General features: G+C 38.3%; 1 protein-coding gene across 11 annotated transcripts in view; it reads left to right on the top strand.

The window, feature by feature from the left end:
* The window catches only part of THOC2 (THO complex subunit 2), a 155,520-nt gene that overhangs the window by 58,466 nt on the left and 75,574 nt on the right, over nt 1-21,480 (top strand). For all 11 annotated transcript variants that reach the window (XM_066248608.1, XM_066248603.1, XM_066248605.1 and 8 more), the window contains exons 9-12: nt 15,287-15,379; nt 16,424-16,579; nt 17,703-17,875; nt 19,256-19,451. In XM_066248608.1, coding sequence (XP_066104705.1) covers nt 15,287-15,379; nt 16,424-16,579; nt 17,703-17,875; nt 19,256-19,451 — 618 coding nt within the window. The remainder of the gene's footprint in view (nt 1-15,286; nt 15,380-16,423; nt 16,580-17,702; nt 17,876-19,255; nt 19,452-21,480) is intronic.

A 21,480-nucleotide genomic window follows, 5' to 3' on the forward strand; every position in this document is an offset into this window, starting at 1 on the left:
TGTTATTACTACCGTTATATTCTAAAAGAAATCTAATTGACACACTGTTTAAACTTTGCTTGCAGGGTGAAATTCAAACTTCTAAACATAGCAGAAAAGGCTGTTCACAATATACCCCCATTTTTTCTTTCCAGCCTCATATTTAGTGATTTCCCCCCCTCAAATCTGATGTTCTAACCATATTAAATTACTACTAGCCATTTCCTGAATTTAGAGAAAGACCTTTGTTTCCATGCAGCTCCTTATAACTAGAAAACTATTCTTACACAACCCTCTCACCTGTCCTTTCTTTCTTAATCTTGTGACCTTCTATTTATTTCTTAAGATCAAGTGCGACCTTCTCTATAAAGTCTTGGCTGATGCTTCACCCATGCAGGATTAGTCATTTCTGGATGTCTGTTTTTATAAAACTTGACACAGACTTCTAGCACTTATCAGGTTGTATTAGAATAAACTATGTCTACTTTGCAGATTGTGAGTCATTTAGGGCAGAGTCTATGTTTTACTAATTCCTCTGTATTAATTTACTGCTTATTCTACAGGAAATGCTCATTAATTGTAAATGAGTGGTCTATCTTTTGATAGCATGGAGGATTTTAATGTATTAAGGCCTCTGTTAGTTAGCCTTTTGGTATAGCTTTTTTACTTTGTCTACTTGCTTGGGGTACTAAGCTAGTTAAGAAATATTTATTGAGTGTTTTGATATGCTATTTGCTTTGCTAGGCACTGAGGATTCTCTGGTGAAGCATGTCTATTCCTGTCCTCTGGAGCTCAAGTTTCGGATAGTAATTTGATTTCTTTATTTTATTTTATTAATTTTATCCCAATTTTTTTATTGTGATAAAATGCCTGTAACATACAGTTTGCTATCTTAGTCTTTCTAAAATGTACATTTCAGTGGCTTGCCCTTTGACCCAGCCATCCCACTTATAGGAATATATCCCAAGGACACCATATCACCGACTGAAAAAAAGAAATGCACCCCCATGTTTATGGCAGCATTGTTCACAATAGCGAAGATCTGGAAACAGCCCAAGTGTCCCTCAGTGGACGAGTGAATTAAAAAGCTGTGGTACATATATACAATGGAATACTATGGGGCTATGAAAAAGTAATTTGATTTCTTTTGGGATTTTCAAATGATTAAACCACCTACTGCCTCTGCTTACCTTTTATTTTTCACAATCTAGGGTGCTCCAGAATAGAAATCAGATCAGAACTTGAAAGCATATAGATTTTTGATGCCAAACAAGACACATGGTAGGGTTTTGGGGCAAGGTTACTTCACCTTTGTTCAAAAATTAGTGATGGCAGTTGTTCTTGTTTCTACAAGATGCCAGGGAGTCCACTCTAGTACAGGGAAGGAAAAGTTCAAGTATTTCATCATATTTTAAGAGGTACCATGACACTCTGGCTGGTTGGCTAAGTGGAAGAGCAGTGACCTTGTGTGTGGAAGTCCCGGGTCAGGGCACACAGGAGAAGCAACTATCTGCTTTTCCAACCCTCCCCCTCCCCTGTTCTCTCTTTCTGTCTCTCTTGCTTTTCCCCTCCCCCAGCCATGGCTTGATTGGTTCAAGCAAGTTGGCTCCAGGCACTGAGGATGGCTCCATGGTCCCTCAGGTGCTAATATAGCTTGGTTGCTGAGCAGTGGAGCCGTGGCTCCAGATGGGCAGAACATTGCCTGGTAGCGGGTTTGCCAGGTGGATCCTGGTGGGGCCACATGAGGGAGTCTGTCTCTCTGCCTCCCCACCTATCATTTACTAATTAAAGAAAAAGGCACCATGATAGTTTTGGCTTTTAGAACATGAAGCCAATTGCTAAAGTGAAAGGGTAACTGAAATTTAACTTGGACATGATTAATTAGAATATAGGTTATGGCTTTGGAGGCTGTGTTTCAGAGAATAATGCAGTGAGTAATAATGACCTCTATGACATAACATCAAGTATTGTTAGTTGAATGGGAGATTTAGAATTAAATTTTTTATGTGAAAATATCCCTCATAATAGTAACACTTTTTGAGCTGAATTAAAATATTCCTGGGGGTTGACAATGTTGGAATAAGTTGGAATAATCCTTTTTAAAATAGATAATGGACCCTTTTTATTATATAAGAGATACCTAACCAAGAAACATTTGATTTAGAAATAACCTATTATTTGAAAGAGTAACCTTCATGTTGTTCTGTGTAACCTTGCCTTATTTCTATTGCCTGAACTATCTTGTGAGAATCTTTAGTCTTAAGGACCACTAAGGACAGGAGGAGAAAGGTCAGAGATTTTAGGTAATTAGTGGTCTGGGAGGTAAAGGAAGGAAAGCCATAGAAATCAAGGACCACTTTGAGAATATAACCCTGGTAATTGGCTCCTAGGTCTGTATGATCACCCTGTATGTTAGTCCCTTGCCTTACTCCACCCTTCCCTCTGTATATTACTACTTGATAATATATGTTCATTCCTCCTGCCTGCAACCTGTATTTTCACCAATTGGGACTTATTTGGGTTAAAAGGCTGTGTCACTGCTTTTCCTCCCCTTAATACTAGGCAAAATTAATTGTTTCTGCCATGAAGTCAGTGAGAGTGATTTTATTGTAGTTTCAACCTGTGTTTAGCTATACTGGATGCTTTGACTTATAAGGGTCATTAAGGGATGTAACAGTTTTAGAGCATATGATCATTTTGGAAAATTGGGCAGGCATAACTATCTGCTTGATTCCTCTAACAGGGATTTATGTGATAGGGCAGTGGTCAGCAAACTTGTTAGTCAACAGAGTCAAATATCAACAGTACAACGATTGAAATTTCTTTTGAGAGCCAAATGTTTTAAACTTAAACTATATAGGTAGGTACATTCCTTATTGAGGTAGCGCCTGCACGTGGTATTTTGTGGAAGAGCCACACTCAAAGAGCCAAAGAGCTGCATATGGCTCGTGAGCTGTGGTTTGCCGACCAGGGTGATTGGGTATTTAGACAGCATGAGAGGTAGCACAATGGACAGGCAGAAGAGGACAAAGTATAAGTGTACCAAAAAACAAACTTAGCTGGAGTTGTCTTGCCACAGGAAAGAGGAAGGAGATGATGGCTCTCACCCATATTACAGCTCCTTGATTTGTGGATTCAAAATAGAATAGTCGTAGTAATAGTGGTACCATGGTTAGGTGCTGTTATAACCCAACTTCATTTTTTTAAATTTTTATTTATTTATTCATTTTTAGAGAGGAGAGAGAGAGGGAGAGAGAGAGACAGAGAGGGAGAGAGAGGAGAGAGAGACAGAGAGAAAGAAATGGGGAGGAGCTGGAAGCATCAACTCCCAGGCAAGCCCAGGGTTTCGAACCGGCGACCTCAGCATTTCCAGGTCGATGCTTTATCCACTGCGCCACCACAGGTCAGGCTATAACCCAACTTCATTTAAGAAATATTGATTGAGCACATTTTATGTGTTAGTTAATGTTCTAGCTACTGAGGCTATATCTGTAAACAAAGAGAAATTCTTGCCTTCATGATACTACCATTCTTTTTTTTTTATTTTTTAAGTGAGAAGAGGGGAGATAGAGAGACAGACTTCTGGATGTGCCCCAATTGGCAACCCCCATGTGGGGCTGATGCTTGAATGAACCGAGCTATCCTCAGTGCCTAAGGCTGATCCTCAGACCAACTGAGCTATCCTTAGTACCTGGAGCCAATGTTCAAACCAACCGAGCTACTGGCTTTGAGAGGGGCTGAGGGAGAAAGAAGGGGAAGAGGGAGGGGAAGAGAAGTGGATGGTCGCTTCTTATATGTGCCTTGACTAGGGATCAAACCCAGTATGCCAGACCGACGCTCTATCCACTGAGCAATCTAGCTAGGGCCAATGCTAACATTTTAATAAATTATATGGCATGTTATAAGTTGGTAAGTGAGATGGGGCAAAATAAAAAAAGAAATAGAGCAGGATAAGGAAGATTGAGGGTGCTGGAGTTATAGGTTGCAATTTTAAATAGAATAGTGGGAATAGACCTCACTGAGAAGATGAAATTTAAATAGAAATGAAAGATATGAGGGTGTAAACTGTACAGATATCTGGAGAAGAATCTTCAGGCAAAGAGAACACCCATTGCAAAGAAAGTCCTTAAGGTGTAAGCATGTTGATGCATTGAAGAACAGCAAGGAGGCTAGTGTGGCTGGGTCACACTGATTGAGTGGGAGAGCAGTAGGAGATGAGGTCAAAGAGGAGGGATGAGATCGCACAGAGCTAGTGCAAAGTTTTTGACCTTGATGCTTGGGTGAAGCCAGTGAAAGATTCTAAGTAGGAGAGTATATGATCTGACTTAGTTTTTTCATTTTGCTTCTCTTTATTTTTCTTACTTTATTATGAACATTTTTAAACACATAGGAAAGAGTGTTTAATGAACTAGATACGCATAAGCTGATCACCTAAAAGTAAGCTTATTAACATGTTGGTATACTTTTTGGGATGTATTAATTTATGTTACAGATATCATGAACTTTTACTCATATGTTAATTTGTACTTTTTTAAAGAGCATTTTTCTGTTTAACCATGATGTCAATTTCATACCTAACTAGATTACTATCATATAATAAACACAGACCATATTCATGTTTCCCAAATTGCCCCCCAAATGCATTTTACAACTACTTTGGTTTAAAGATGATTCAATCAAAGACCACACATTGTATTTGATTGTTAGGATTCTTTTAATTTAGAATAGTATCTCCCCTTCCTTGAATGGCATTGACTTGTTGAAGAAACCATTCCCATAGAAGATTCTTTGAAATTATTTAGTCTTTTCAAGGTTGGGTTAATTTGTTCTTTGTCCTGTCTTTCTTATGTACTTGTAGTTAGGTCTAAAGGCTTGATTTGACTATGTTCAAGTAAAATATTTAATGGCAAAAATACTAGATACGCATTATGTTTTATATTGTATAACCTCCAATATCTGTCAGACTTTTAATGTTCCAGTTAATTGATGACATTTTATCCCTCTATTTTACAGTGATATTTTCTCCCTTGTCAGTAGCAGGTTATCTGCAGGTTGACACTTCGGCAGCATGTGAACACCACTTTTTCATTTACATTATTATATTAAGTGGTTTGGAGTACATGGATAATCCTTTCCTGAGTCAGTTATTTCTTGAAGCTTTCAAATTCTTGGTTTACTGATTTTATTATGCTTCTACATTTATTACCTGTCATTCTTCTATAAAGGGGAGCTGTCCCTTATTAATTTGGACTTTCTGGTTACCTTGAAATAGTTACTACTGGAAAGGCAGGACACATGCTTTAACTTTTTCTTATTAATTACTAGCCATTTAAAAAATATTTAGAAAATTAACTAACAGCTTGGCATTGATCTATAAGAGTTCTTAGGTTTCATTAGCATTTGATATAGCATTTGAACTGTTGATTATGTTATATACCCATCACCCAAAGTCAAATCATTTTCCGTCACCTTATATTTGTCCCTAATTACTAGCTATTAAAGTGAAGTTTTTGAGTAGCCACCTCTGATGGTGACATGATTGGTGTGTATGTGAGAGAGGCAAGAGAGATTGTGCATTTGTATTTTGTTTTAGGTTTCTAAAGAATTGATATAGTTATGGTGCCAGTGGGAGTTGATGAGATTGTGAATGTATTTTCGTGGTAGAGCCAATAGTATTTACGGATGGATTAGATACAGAATGTAAGAGAGTAGACTTAAGGATATTTTGGATCCAGCAGCTAAAAAAGGTGTTATCATCAACTGAGATAGGGCAAATTTCAGGTAAAATGGATTTGGAGTGTTTTTGGTAGAAATTAGGAATTAAGTTTTGGACATACTAAGTTTGAGATGTTTGTTAGGTATCCAAGTGAACATGTTGAGCAAATAACTAGATGTATGGGTCTGGTGTTCTAGAGAAAGGACTGGGCTAGAATAGAAACTTGAGTGTCAAAAGTGTGTAGACAACATATAAAGTTGTAATACTGGATGAAATCATCAGGGCTTGGCTATAGAGAGACAGGAGAGGAGATCCAAGGGCTGAACCTTGGGGCACTTCTATGTCAGAGGGCCTGGGAGGAGGAGAGGAACATATGAGGTAAGAAGACAACAAGGAAAATAATGGAATTTTGGAAAGCTAATGGAAGAAGGAATGATCAGTTCTCTGGTAGGTCATTTAAGATGAGGACTAAAAATAATCATTGGATTTATCAGCAGGGAGGTCCAAAATAGCCATTTTGGTAGAGTTCGGTTAATGTTAAGAGAATTGGGAGAGTGGAATTGGAGACAGTGAGAATAGATAACTCTATAAAGGAGTTGCTACAAAGACAATGACATATGGGGTGGTAACTGGTAGAGGAAGTAAGCTTGAAAGGTTTTTTTTTAAGATGGGAGAGAGAAACATTTGTATGCTAGTTGGATTGACTGAGTAAAAAGGAGGAAAACTGGTGATGTAGGAGAGAGAAAAAATTACACTGGGGAACAATTTTTTTTTTCATTTTGTGTTGAATGAGGTTTTAGAACTGTTTCTATATACTTCTGCATCACTGATTCCAAATCTGATATCCGTTTTTTGGTGCATGCTTGAGTTTTTATGCAATTTTAATTTCTTTTTGTTACAGTTAATGGCATGCATTGGTTTTTAACTTGGAGTTAAAGGGCAACAACTCTTGGATTGAACATAACCACAAGGCAATTAATGTTTTAAAAACATCACTTTTACATAATTGTAGTTGTTTTTAAATGTAAAAAATTATTATCTGATAAAAACACCCTCTTATTTTGTTTTAAGATTGAGTCATGGCTTCTTCGAGTAGGTGTACATGTAAGAATAGTCCTGACACCTTCTGTTATATATGTGGCTGTTACACATTTCAACATCAAAGGTGCAATATTTTATCATTTGTGACATGTGCATATATTGGCTATTTTCAAGTTCCCCTTGGTGATCAAGACAAGAATTGGGCTCCTCATATTGTGTGTCATAATTTTTTTTTTGTATTTTTCTGAAGCTGGAAATGGGGAGAGACAGTCAGACTCCCGCATGCGCCCTACCGGGATCCACCCGGCACACCCACCAGGGGTGACGCTCTGCCCACCAGGGGGCGATGCTCTGCCCCTCCGGGGGGTCGCTCTGCCACGACCAGAGTCACTCTAGCGCCTGGGGCAGAGGCCAAGGAGCCATCCTCAGCGCCCGGGCCATCTTTGCTCCAATGGAGCCTTGGCTGCGGGAGGGGGAGAGAGAGACGGAGAGGAAGGGGGGGGTAGAGAAGCAAATGGGCGCTTCTCCTTTGTGCCCTGGCTGGGAATCGAACCCGGGTCCCCCGCACGCCAGGCCGACGCTCTACCGCTGAGCCAACCGGCCAGGGCTGTGTGTCATAATTTTGAGGAAATGCTTCGTGACTGGACAAAAGGAAAATGCAAAGGAATGACTTTTGGTATTCCCATGGTTTGGCGTGAACCTAAGTACCACAGCAGTGACTGTTATTTCTGTCTGATCCATACAAAGGGCATTGGCAAGAAAAAATGATATATGATCGCATATCCTAATACTCCTTCAGCGATACGACCTATCCCACACTCTCCGGTTCTAGTTTTCAATAATTTTATTTCTTCTAAGGGCGAAGAAAGTGAACATGGTGATCAAGTATATTTTGTTAAGATATATGAGGAAATGGTTATAGAATCTGAAGGGTCTTCTTCTGATGCCAAGCAGTCATTAACCTCTCAGCAGTTTAGCCAAACTGAATTGAATGACTTAGTAAGAGATTTGGGCCTGTCAAAGAAAGCAGCTGAGTTATTAGCCTCCAGGCTTCAAGAAAAGAATGTACTTCACTGGTCAGCTAAAGTATCCCATTTCAGGAAGCGTGAACATATTTTTGTGGACTTTATTTCCAAAGACAAACACTTTGTTTACTGTCATGATATCAGTAGCCTTCTCAGCCAGCTAGGTGTTACCACTTACAGTCCAACAGAATGGCGGCTATTTCTTGACAGCCCTAAACGGAGTCTGAAATGTGTTCTCCTACACAACAGTAATGTTTATGCAGTGGTTCCAATTGGTTATTCAACTCATCTGCGAGATTATAATGACATAAAAATTGTCCTCGACTTTCTGAAGTATGAGGAGCATAACCAGATCATTTGTATGGATCTTTAAATGATTAATTTCCTGCTAGGACAACAGAGAGGTTTCACGAAGTATCCTTGCTTTCTGTGTTTGTGGGACAGCCGAGCTCGGGAGAAACACTGGACACAGAAGGAGTAGCTGAAACGTGAAGCTCTGGAAGTAGGGATGCAAAATATTGTGAATGAACCTGTAGTTAATCAAGACAGGATCATTTTTCCTCCACTTCACATCGAACTTGGCTTAATGTAGCAGTTTGTTCAGGCTTTGAATAGAGAAAGTGAATGCTTTCAACATATTGTTTCTGCTTTTCCTGCCTTGTCTTTCGAGAAGATAAAAGCAGGTGTATTCGATGGACCTCAAATTGGAACCCTCATATGTGACGAAGAATTTACCAGGAAGATGAATAAGGAGGAGAAAACAGCATGGCAGTCTTTTGTGGCAGTTACAAAAAACTTCCTTGGCAACAAAAAAGTAGAAAACTATGAACTTCTGGTTCAAAGGATGCTGTTGGCTTTCCGTGACACTGGATGTAACATGAGCCTTAAGATTCACTTCCTGAACAGTCACCTTGATAAGTTTCCTGAAAATCTTGGAGCTGTTAGTGATGAGCAGACTACTGCTGGAGTATCAAACGAGATTGTCCTCAACAAGTACACAAACGCAAGAGCTAGAAACACAAATTTTTACCTGAATATAATTTAAATAAATTTTGTGGAAATTTTATGATTGAAATAAGTGTTTTACTATGTTCTATTTTGAAATTGAAGACAAAATCCGGTGCAATCATCTTTTAGTGTATTAGTGTATTTACTGCATTATATAAATTATTATATTTTCACAAAGGTGATGCCCAAGAAGACATTCCTACTTCATTATGTTAAACTAAATGTTGCAGATTTTACAATAAGATGAAAACCTAAAATCTTGAATTGCAAAAAAACCTGTAGCTTACAGAGAAAAACTAATGTCAGATTTGAGATCAGCACACTCGAATTAGGTAAGAACAAGTGTTTTTGTAGATGCAACAAAAATTTTGTTCCCCATTGTTATTGGAGTAGTGTTCTTTTTGTTTTGTTTAATTTTTTTGTAAGAGAGAGAGAGAGAGAAACAGGAAGGGAGAGATAAGAATCATGAACTCATAGTTGTGGCACCGTAGTTGTTCATTGATTGCTTTCTTATATGTTCCTTGACCGGGAGGCTACCACAGAACAAGTGACCCTTTGCTCAAGCCAGTGACCTTGGGCTTAAGCCAGTGACCTTGGGCTTTAAGCCAGCGGCCTTTGGGCTCAAGCCAGCAAACATGGGGTCATGTCTGTGATCCCATGCTCAAGCTGGCGACTCTGCACTCAAGCTGGTGAGCCTGCAGTCAAGCCAGGAGCCCACGCACAAGTCTACGACCTCGGAATTTCGAACCTGGGTCATCCGCCTCCCAGGTCGATGCTCCATCTACTGTGCCACCACCTGGTCAGACTAGAGTAGTGTTCTTGAGAAGGAAAGGGAGATATAATTTATGGTATAAGTACATGCATTGACTTTAAATAGGAGTATAGAGGATTCATCTATGATAGTGGATGAAAAGGCATTATATGTAGGTATGTGAGTAGATATGATGGTGAGAATTTATAAAAGTCCTATTGATTACTCTAATTTTCTCACTGAAATACAGAACAAGGTTATCAGCTGAGAGAGAGAATGAGAGAGGAGATATTGGAGGTTAGGAGAAAAGGTAGGAAATAGTTATATAAGACAGCGGGAGAATGAACGGGCAATGGAAATAGAGTGTGATTCGCCAGCAGCATTAAGGACTGACTTGAGGGTGGATGCGTGAAATTGGCATTTTGGAGGGTTTGTAGCTATTGGTAATATTTAAGTTTAGGATATGGAATGAATGGCTGAGATGGGTAGAGGAGAAGTATTTTGGAAGAGAAGGAACCATAGGACAGCAAGATGGAAGTATCATTTATATGCATATAAAACTCTCCAAAAATTAAGAAAGTGATAGAATTGGAGAGAGTGACAGTGAGTCAGAAGGACAGTGATCCAGGGGTCCGGTTCGTAGATGGCAATAGTAGGACATCACTAAAAATGGCAGAATAGAGAACTCCAGAACTGTGTCTCTCCATAAAAGCAACTAGAGAGATGGCAAAAACTGTCAACTTTTACAGACTTCTAGAATTTAATAAAAAAAAACAACTTAATACAACCAAGGAAAGCCTTGGTGAAGAAAGAGCTACTGCTTTGTGATAAGAGAGAGCACTCTGACATTTTTAATTGCCTGCTACTAGCCATCACACCCAGATGGTGGTTGTGAAGGTAGAAGCCCACACTCTTAGAGAATATTGTTAATGCCAGAGGATACAAACAGTTGTTTTCAAAGAACTGTGGGTTTTGGAGTGAATGGCTGAGATGGGTAGAGGAGATGGCAGTCCTATCTGGCTGCTCCCTGAAGGACTGGGGCAAGGGCCTGTCTTTGTTTTACCTGAGTGAGAGCATCCCCAGGGCTGGGGTGGCTTTTCCCCAAAGCATTTTGGCTTTAGCAACTATTGGCTCTTAACAGCCTGGAGCAAGAAACAACAGTTGGACAAACAATGGAGAGTCTGAAAGCCTCAGAGTGAAGAAGTTGAATAAGGAGATATGTGGGGGTAATAATGGCTTTTACAAAACAGATAAATATACCAGATAATAGGGGATAAAAGGCCATGTATATGTCCAGAACGGTATGCATGCTCAGAAAAGGGCTGAGAAGACCCTACGCTTTTGCTTTTTCGTTTGCTGGCTTTCAGGCTCTGCACAAGCAGTAAGTGAAGACTAAGGCATAGTTATAAATAGCCTGGCCATGTGTTGAGGAGTGCCCTAACACAGAGTGTGTGAAGAGTGGGAGAATATTTTTCTTTTCCCTTTTCTCTCTACTTTTTATTTTTTGGGTTTTGGCCCTTTAAGAAAACTTAAAATACTAGCTGACCTCTAAGCTAACAGAATGCAGAGTTCAGTGGCCACATATGACAGTAACATAGACTTTTCAAAAACTAAACAGCAAACAACAATAACCCACAATAAGCAGCAGTGATAACCCCATAGCAGGTTCAGAATCTTATTTTCCGAATTGCTGCATAGTATTCAAAATGTCCAGTTTTCAACAGGAAATAATGAGGTATATAAAGAAACAAAATATGGCTCATTCATAAGAAAAATAAATTAATAGAAACTATCCCCAAGGAAGCCCAGGTACTGGACTTACTAGATCAATAGTTTAACAGTCCTAAATATGCTTATAATCTGTAATAGTGACTTTCAAACCCAGGTCTACCAGAAATTTTATGCCAGTCTGTGAAAGAGTTGTATGTTATATGAAGATTATAGATCCATGGACCAGTGGTTGAAAAACACGAATCTATAGGACTCATGAGAGAGGAAACCAGAAAAGTACTGTCTCATCAGACAGAATATCAGTAAAATAATAATTTTTAAAAAGGAAGTAAATTCTTGAATAAAAGAGTACAGTAACTGAAATGAAAAATTCACTGGGGGTTGCAAGAGGAGATTTGAGAAGGTTGAGGAAACAGCCAACTTGATAAGTCAATTGAGGTTATCCTGAGAGGCAAAAAGAGGAAAAAAAATGAAGAAAAATGAACAGAGTATACGAGAAGTACAGACACTATTTTTTTTTCTTCAGAACACTATTAAGTGTATCAATATGTGTTTTATGGATTCCCAGAGATGGGAGAGAGAGAGAAAGGGATAGAAAGCATATTTGAAAAAATAATGATTGAAAACTTCTGAAAGATATGAAGTTATACATTTTATTTTATTTTTTTTGAGAAGCATGCCAAAGAAAATGCTTTCTCAGTTTTTCTTTTTTTTTGTATTTTTCTGAAGCTGGAAACGGGGAGAGACAGTCAGACAGACTCCCGCATGTGCCCGACCGGGATCCACCCGGCATGCCCACCAGGGGCGAAGCTCTGCCCACCAGGGGGCGATGCTCTGCCCCTCCGGGGCATCGCTCTGCCACGACCAGAGCCACTCTAGCGCCTGGGGCAGAGGCCAAGGAGCCATCCCCAGCGCCCGGGCCATCTTTGCTCCAATGGAGCCTTGGCTGCGGGAGGGGAAGAGAGAGACAGAGAGGAAGGAGGGGGTGGGCGTGGAGAAGCAAATGGGCGCCTCTCCCATATGCCCTGGCCGGGAATCGAACCTGGGTCCCCTGCACACCAGGCCGATGCTCCACCGCTGAGCTAACCGGCCAGGGCCTGAAGTTACACATTTTAGAAGCTCTGCAAACACCAAGCAGGAAAAATTAAAAAGGGATTCACATTGAGACACATTATATAAAGTCAAGTTATTGAAAGTGAAAGAGAATCTTGAAAGCTGCAAAACAGATATGACCATTGCATGCAAGAGAGCCTCAAAATGATTAACAGCTGATTTCTTCTTGGAAGGCAGTGGATGGCATATATAAAGTGCTGAAAGAATAAAACCGTCAACCAAGAATTCTATATCATGTAAAATTGTCCTTAAAATAAGAGATTATGGTATTCCAAAAGCTGGGGGAGTTTGTCTCTAGTAGACTTGCCCTTCAAAATATGCTAAAAGCACTCCTTTTAGCTGAAATGAAAAGATGCTAGACAATAACTTGAAGCCATATGAAGAAATAGAGAACAGTAGTTATGGTAACTATAAGTAAATATAAAATCCAGTGTTGGGTTTTTTTTTTTTGGTTTGTAGTTCCTTTTTTTCCAATATGATTTAGACATAGGGATAAAACAATAAGTTTAATTGGCACATAATGTATAATAGTGTAAAGGAGAAAAGGATAGAGATGTATAGGTGCAGAGTTTTTGTAAATTATTGAAATTAAATTGGTATTAATTCAAAGTAGGTTACTATAAGTTTAAAATGTTAGTTGTAATAATACCCAAAATAACCACCAAGAAAATAACTAAAATATAAACAGAAAAGAAAAGGAGAAGCAAATCAAAATGGTACACTACCAAAAAAAGTTAAGCACAATTGAAGGCAGTAATAGAGGAAATGAGCAAAACATAAGACATACAGAAAACTTAGCAAAATGGAAGAAGTCTTTCTTTGTCAGTAATTGCTTTAAATGTAAATGGATTAAACTTTAATTAAAAGGCAGAGTTTAGCAGAAGGTATAAAAAATGTGATCCAACTACATGCTGTCTGTAAAAGTCTCACTTTAGATCCAAAGGTACAAATATGTTGAAAGTAAAAGTATGGAAATACATGATCTCATGCAAATAGTGTCCAGCAGAAAAGCTGTGGTGGCTATTCTGATGTCAGCCAAAATAGAGTATAAGATAAAATTTTTTACAATATTGATAACAAGTGTCAACCTATCAAAAAGATATAGCAGTTGTAAACACATGTGCACCAAACAGAACCTCAGAATATGTTAAGCAAACATTAATAGAGTTGAAGGGAGAAATAAACAGCACTCCTAAAAAAATGTTTAACATTTCTGTAAGCCACTCTCATTAATAGATATAACAATGAGACAATATCAGTAAGCAAATAGAGTGCTTAAACAGCGCTATAAACCAACTGAACTTAACAGACGTTCTTCTCAAGTGCCCATGGAACATTTTCTGGGTTAGAGACTACAAAACAAGTCTCAGTGAATTTAAAACATTGCAATCATAGAAAATAACTTCTTTGACCACAGTTGAATGAAAACAGATTGCAGCAATTGTGAGGGATAGTGAGTGAGAGGAAATTAAAAGGTGGGTGGGCTTTAGAAAGGGTGGAGGGAGAAGAGTCTGAAAACATCTGTAAAAAGCGAAGATAACTCATACCTCTGGGCCTTGTGAATCAGGGATCTTGGGAAATAGCTGCCTCCTGACTAGGTTACAGTGGGGGTGGTGTTCCTAGGGAGTGCTAGGCTCTAAGCATGAAGATGTCGTAGGTGGTCTTGCTGGGAATGGATCATGAGTTCCAGAGGATTCTATGGAACATTTTCAAGAAAGTGGAAAGGTGGGATAGTACATAACGGATTGCGCAGAGCAATATGAGGAACAGAGTGTGGGAGTTGATGTTTTGGCCTGGTAGTTGGGGCTTCTCGTGGTGACACATTTAAACAGAGATAATGGGAATAATGAAAGTATTCCTGGTGGATTCAAGTCAGATAGTTAGCTTTTGTGGGTTTGCTCTGAAACACTGATTATCTTTTGTTTTTATGGGAAACTGTCTTGACAATAAACAACCCTTTATAAGCATTTAGAATCAAACTTGTTTAGTTCAAGACTTATCTGTCTTAAAAATTAGAGTGAAATAATGTCTCTATATGATATTAGTTTGGTCAGCTTCACATGTTATGTGCATAATACCTATCACGATTGTAGGAGAGCCTTACTTACAAAGATCTTATTTTCAGTTTGAGTAGAAGAAATAGAACATAATGTATTGCCACTGTTTGCTTTTTATTTGCATTTGGCCGTTTAGTAATTGCCAGTTGTTCTCTCACTTCATACTTCCATTCACCTAACCCCAAGCAGTTAAAAAATTAGGGAAAAGTCTTTCTGATAGCATTTAATGATCCTTCTGCTTCTTTGTAGCGTCCATCGAGCTGACCTCGGATTGGCCAGTCCATACTTTTATTTGTTTATTTAGTTACTTATTTTTAAACTGTTGTTTTGATTTATCCATGTATAATATGTATAGACACCTGTTTTGAAGGGAAATCAACTGACAAGCATATGTACTTAGCACAAAAGCCAAGCAATGAAATCGAGAAGATAGTATAAAGCAGACAGATGCTTCTGTACTTCCAAGTTTGTCAGTCTGTGTATCTGTGTTTCCACTGAGAACTACTTGAAGAAAGCAAGTTAAGAAAATATACATATAGACAAGTTTAAACAAAATATTCAGTATAAAATCTGATCTCCGTATTCTATTTTTTTGTATTTATTCAGATATTAGCATGCATTATAAAATATCCATTTTCAAAACTCCTTGCTTTTTGTTCATCAGAAGATGTTCCATTGTAAAAAGGGATGTTGACACAATGGTCTTTAGTCCTGAATTCAGTTGTTGTGTATGCTCAGGAAGAGCAATGAAGCGTATTGTTGAGCAAGAGTTATTTGATCTAATTTTTCTTAAATATTGGTAAATAAAGGATACGATTTTAGTTCTATGTTATGCACCAAATAGAAACTTTTCTTATTTTTCAAGGAACCAAGTGGAGAGACTCCTTCATCTTTATACAGAGTTGCAGCAGTGCTTCTACAAGTTAATCTGATCGATTTAGATGATCTTTATGTACATGTAAGTCAAGTAGAAAAATTATGAAATTTGAGATCTCTTCTTTTTCTAGATACCTGACTTAACTCACAAACTAGTTTCTAATTTCTTACAAAAGAGAAAGTGATATGGGTATTGTTGGCATTCCGTTATGAAAAAGGTCAAGTATCTCAAGTACAGCCATCTTGTATGAGTGGAAGATGGTCAATGTAGACATTGTATAAAATAACCCACACAAAGAAAAATATAGACAACAAACCATTATTTAGTAGTTTTAGCTAGGCAAAATGAGCTATAAAAGAAGTGTTCCTGCTTCTAGAAATGCATAATCTATTTCAGTAGCTAAGTCCATTGCAAAATAAGCACAGTAAGCAATAAAAAACCCAGTAAAATGTTAAATGGCATATTGTAGACTTCATCCCATTAGTCAAAAAAGGAAGGGGTTGGAAGAAAAGAGTATGGGCTATTGATACATAAAATTCAGGTACTTAGCCCTCTTGGATTTTAAGAACATAATGGGGAGAAACTTGTTTAGAAGGGACATCATGGTCATGAATAGGATAGACTTCTTATTTACAGTTTTATCAATTGATAGTAAATAATGTTTGCTTTTTATTTATTTATTTTTAATTAAATTTTGTAATTTATTGTGTTGACATGAATTCAAGTGTTCCATTCAATATATCACCCTCGCCCCCAACAATGTGCCCCCATTGCACCCCCTTTGCCCCCTCTCCCTGATTCCCTCTCGCCCTTCCCTCTAGGACTTGCTGTCCTGTTATCTGTATCTCTGTGTTATGTGTATATAATTTCACTAATCCCTTCACCTTCTCATCCCCCCTCCCTCTGACAGCTGTCCCTCTGCTCCCTGTGACCCTGCCTCTGTCTCTATTCTGTTCCTCAGTTTACTTTCTTCATTAGATTCCACATATAAGTGAGATCATGTGATATTTATCTTTCTCTGCCTGGCTTATTTCATTTAGCATAATCATCTCCAGATCCATGTTTGCTTTTTATGTGTGCAAATAGTATTAGCTGTCTTATGAAATTTTAATAAACCATTTTTAGCTTCTTCCAGCTGATAATTGCATTATGGATGAACATAAACGAGAAATTGTGGAAGCTAAGCAAATTGTGAGAAAACTTACAATGGTTGTATTGTCTTCTGAAAAAATTGATGAGCGAGAGAAAGAAAAGGAAAAAGAAGAAGAGAAAGTAGAAAAGGTATATAGTTCTAATAAAATTAACCTTGTTTTCTGGATTTAGTTTATGAAATTTAACTTGTAAAAATCAACTTATAGAAGAATAATTTCTTCAAATTTTTTTCCATTGATTGAGAGAGAAAGAGAGAAACATCAGCTCATTGTTCCACATAGTATTTCTCCCATTTAGTTGTGTACGCATTGTTTCTCATATGTGCCCTGACCGAGCATCAAAGCTGTGATCTTGGCACACCAGGATGGCACTCTAGCTATTGAACAACCTGTCCAGGGCCAAAGATAATTTCTTAGTTTTGATTGTGGTGAAACATGTTTTTTTGAAATACTAATTTGCAAAGGGGGTCTGCTTTTGACTGGCACCTTTACAAAAGAGGCTGCCATGATTTTTTTATTATAAATTTCAAAATGTATTCTAAGTAAAATCACAAATGTATTGACTATATTTGTGCTGTGTATATTAATGTCTCTAAAATCCTAAAGGGATTCTCAAACATGAATAAATTCTGGTTTCCTGTGACTCAACAGAACATTAAATACAACTGAGTATAATTCTAAATCTGTAAACTGTCATATTGCACCTGCTCAATGAAAAAGGAAATCCTTTTTTATTTTATTTTTTTAGTAGTTAAAACTTGATTGTACTTAGAGGAAAATACAATTGCATTTTCTGTGAATGGCAGCTGTTGCTGACATACATTGTTGTGTGTGTTTAGTTCACTTCTTATTTTGTGTGACAAAGACAGAGAAACAGACAGAGGGACAGATAGGGACAGACAGACAGGAAGGGAGAGAGATGAGAAGCATCAGTTTTTCATTGTGGCACCTTAGTTGTTCATGGATTGCTTTCTCATATGTGCCTTGACCAGGAGGCTACAGCAGACTGTGTGACCCCTTGCTTAAGGCAGCAACCTTGGGCTCAAGCTGGTGAGCCTTGCTCAAACCAGATGAGCCTATGCTCAAGTTGGCGACCTCGGGGTTTCAAATCTGGGTCTTCTGCGTCCCAGTCCGACGATCTCTCCACTTCGCTACCACCTGGTCAGGCTAGTTCACTTTTTTAAATGAAAAAAAAATTAAGATATATTTATGTCCATGTTCTGAGTATATTTCCTGTAATTGTTCATTTTTAGCCACCTGACAACCAAAAGCTTGGTTTATTGGAAGCCTTACTAAAGATTGGTGATTGGCAGCATGCACAGAACATAATGGATCAGATGCCTCCATACTATGCTGCTTCACATAAGCTAATAGCTCTTGCTATTTGCAAGCTTATTCATATAACTATTGAGCCTCTCTATCGAAGGTATGTTTGCTTTACTAATCATTTAAGTAGAAGCAGTTTAATATTACAATAAAATCTGCATATTTATCCTGTCTCCTCATATCATGGATATATTCTAGTATGTTGTATCAGAAGATAAGAATTATTCAGAATGTATCAATCTGATATATGTTAATCAGTGATTTGTCTCTCCTAATATTAGACCTTGGACAATGTGTGCTGCAGTACAGTCTAAAAACAATAGGTTAACTTTTAGGTAAGGTTTGCTATTTGAGAATGAAGACTCTATTCTTCTGTTTTTGACTTTTCCCTCATCCCTTGGGGACAGAATTCCCAAGGCTTTTACTTAGTATAATTTCCTTCTATCCTGGGTTGAGTGGCTCTTAGTGAGGACCTTGCTTCTCTGCTTGCCATATCTCTCCCAGTGAACAGGCTGCTGTTCTGGAAGTTGCTAGTACAGCCTCTCTCATCATCCCTAGTTACAGGGTTGACCAGTCCTCTGGCTTAGCCTGTTTTCAGCATACTTAATAGCAGTTTGCCAGCAGCTCTGGCTTCAGCCCCACAGATCAGAGTCTGCCTCAGAAGCTCCAGCTTTGTGATTCATGCATAGCTGCTGGCAGCTGCCTTCAGTGCCACCTGGGTTGTGGACCATGAAGGCTTCTTCTCAGAGAGTGACCCCTGTGACTCCACAATAGGACACCTGCTCAGCAGGTGACAACTCTGGGTATGCTGTCCTTTTTATTGTGCTGCTCGCCTTCCCTTCCACCAAACTACCTCATACTCAGCTAGGGAGTGGAACTAACTCAGAACTGTTTATGGACTTGAATCAGTGTTGTTAGATTCATATATTTTGTTTCATCCCCATTCATATATTTTGTTAGAGGTCTATTTCTTGTTCCCCATTCCCATATCCAAATTTCCTGATAGTACTGGCTGAGCTTAGCTAAAAACAAATTCATGTGATGAATATTACTTAGAATCTACATTTCTCTTATTTTATTTAAAAAAAATATTGATTTTAGAGAAAGAGAGAAACATTGATTTGTTGTTGTTCCACTTATTTACACATTCATTGGTTGATTCTTGCCTGTGCCCTGACTGGGGATTGAACCCTCAACCTTTGTGTACTGGGATGCCACTCTAATCAACTGAGCTAACCGACCAGGATTGATTTCTTTTTCTTATGAAGTTAATTTTGAAACATTCTTTTATGAGCTCTGAATTTTTTTCAAGTGAATATTCTTTTTGTCTTCTTCTACCAGTTAAATTAGCTGGTACAATAAGTTAGGCACAATTGAAATATAGAAAGCAAATATGAGTAAGAAAAGTTTTACTTTTAATATGATTGTGTTAACTTAAAATGGGGTATTGTATACATATAAATTTTGCTTCTTTTTATAGAGTTGGGGTTCCTAAAGGTGCTAAAGGCTCACCTGTAAATGCATTGCAAAATAAGAGAGCACCAAAACAAGCAGAGAGCTTTGAAGATTTGAGAAGAGATATCTTCAATATGTTCTGTTACCTTGGTCCTCACCTTTCTCATGATCCCATTTTATTTGCAAAAGTGGTGCGCATAGGCAAATCATTTATGAAGGAGGTTAGTAACATTTTTTCTTCCAACTGGAAAATTAATTTTTATAATAAGTATATTTATGTTATGTGTATCTCTAGAAATAAAAAGAAAGTAAGCTCTAATTTAAGAAAATGTTATATTGATTAAGGTTTGGGGAAAGTCCATTGTGTCCTAACCATTTATGTTTATATACACTGCTCACAAAAATTAGGCGATCAGGTAATGTGCAGATACTCCAGGACTTCCAGCCTTTTTTTTTTTTTGTAACTTCCAGCCTTTTGATAGTGCATTTTCACCAATGAAATAAAAGTTGGTTTTTCCTTTGTTATTAATATGTATCTTGTGGGGAGATACTTTGATACTTTTTCATCTTTAATCCACTAATGCTATTGTTTTTCTTTTTTTTTTTTTTGAGAGAGAGAGAGAGGCAGAGGCAGAGAGACAGGAAGGGAGAGAGAGAGGAGGAGAGAGAGATGAGATGCATCAACTTAGTTGTTCATAGATTGTTTCTCATACATGCCTTGACCGGGGTGGGGGGATTCAAGCTGAGCTAGTGACCCCTTGCTCAAGCCAGTGACCTTTGGGCTCAAGGCAGTGACCCTGGGATCATGTTGATAATCCTGTGCTCAAGCTGGATGAGCCCACACTCAAGCTGGTGACCCTCTGCTGGGGTTTTGATCCTGGGACCTCAGCATCCCAGGGTGACTCTCTATCCACTGCGCCACCACCAGTCAGGCAAATGATATTCTTTTTACATGAATATATTTATATTAATGTTCAGATTTCTTGTTCTGAAATGTTTTTCTTTGGCTACGAGAATCATAAACTTGTAAACAGGAGACCAAACATCCAGTTTGTGGAAGTTCTAGATGCATAGGCATGCATAAACATATATAGATCCACAGGTGCTAGAGCTGCCATCCTTTTCTCCATCTATACTGCAGCTCTCCTATACCTCTGTTCTGTTCTGTTCTGCCACGCTTGTGCCTCATGCCTCCTCTTAACTTGAGAGGAAGACAAAGATAGTAAAAGAGAGTGAGAAGCATCAGCTTGTAGTTGCTTTCAGTTTAGTTATACATTGATTGCTTCTCCTATGTGCCTTGACCAACACTGACTGAGCCAGTGGCCCCTTGCTCAAGCCAGAGACCTTGAATTTCTCATGCCAGCAACCTTTGGGCTCAAACTGGTGAGCTGTGGGATCATGTGGGTGATTCCTTGCTCAAGCCAGCAACCCCACGCTGATGAGCCTGTGTTCAGAGTCAGCAGCCTCGGGGTTCTGAACTGCTGGCAACCTCAGCATTCTAGGTCGGTGCTTCATCCACTACATCACCACTGGCCAGGCTGTAAGATTCCTCTTAAAGAGGGAATGTGACCTTAGTTCCAAATAATGTCTTTACAATTAAAAATTCTTTAACAAATCTCTTATTTATAAGCTTGGGGTTGCTTGTATATATAAATTATGCATATTTTTAGAAAGTAGCTTATTTATTTAAACCGGCTATCACTTAGCAGACTAGTCTTCCAGCCTAGTTATTACTAGTCATTTATCTCTCTGATTGTGTTTGTGTGTATTTCGTAAATTTGAGGTAGGTAGTATGGACTAGTACAGCAGGTCCTCAAATAGTTGTTTTGTTATAACATTGATGAGATACTGTTGGAACTTTTGTTTACAATAATTAGTCTATGGTAAAATTGGTTTCATTATATGTTGTTTCACATCAAGTCACAGAACCTATTAATGATGTTAATTGAGGACTTGAAGTGATTCTCAAACTTTCACATGCAGCAGAATCACCTGGAAGTCTTCTTAGAACACAGATTGGTGGGCCCCATCCTCAGTTACTGATTCAGTAGGTCACGGGTGGAACCTGAGAATTTGCATGTATAACAAATTTCCAGGTGATGCTGATGTTGCTGATACAAAGACTAAATTTTGAGAACTGGTGTTCTAGTGTATTAACCAATTTTGGTCTTTATTTCAGTGCTAGAAGATGGGATGGCTCTCTATATAGAATGCTTGTATATGAATGGAAACATTTTACTATCTTTAAAT

This window comes from Saccopteryx bilineata, chromosome X, assembly GCF_036850765.1.
Source record: "Saccopteryx bilineata isolate mSacBil1 chromosome X, mSacBil1_pri_phased_curated, whole genome shotgun sequence".
In the NCBI taxonomy this organism is placed as follows: Eukaryota; Metazoa; Chordata; class Mammalia; order Chiroptera; family Emballonuridae; genus Saccopteryx; species Saccopteryx bilineata.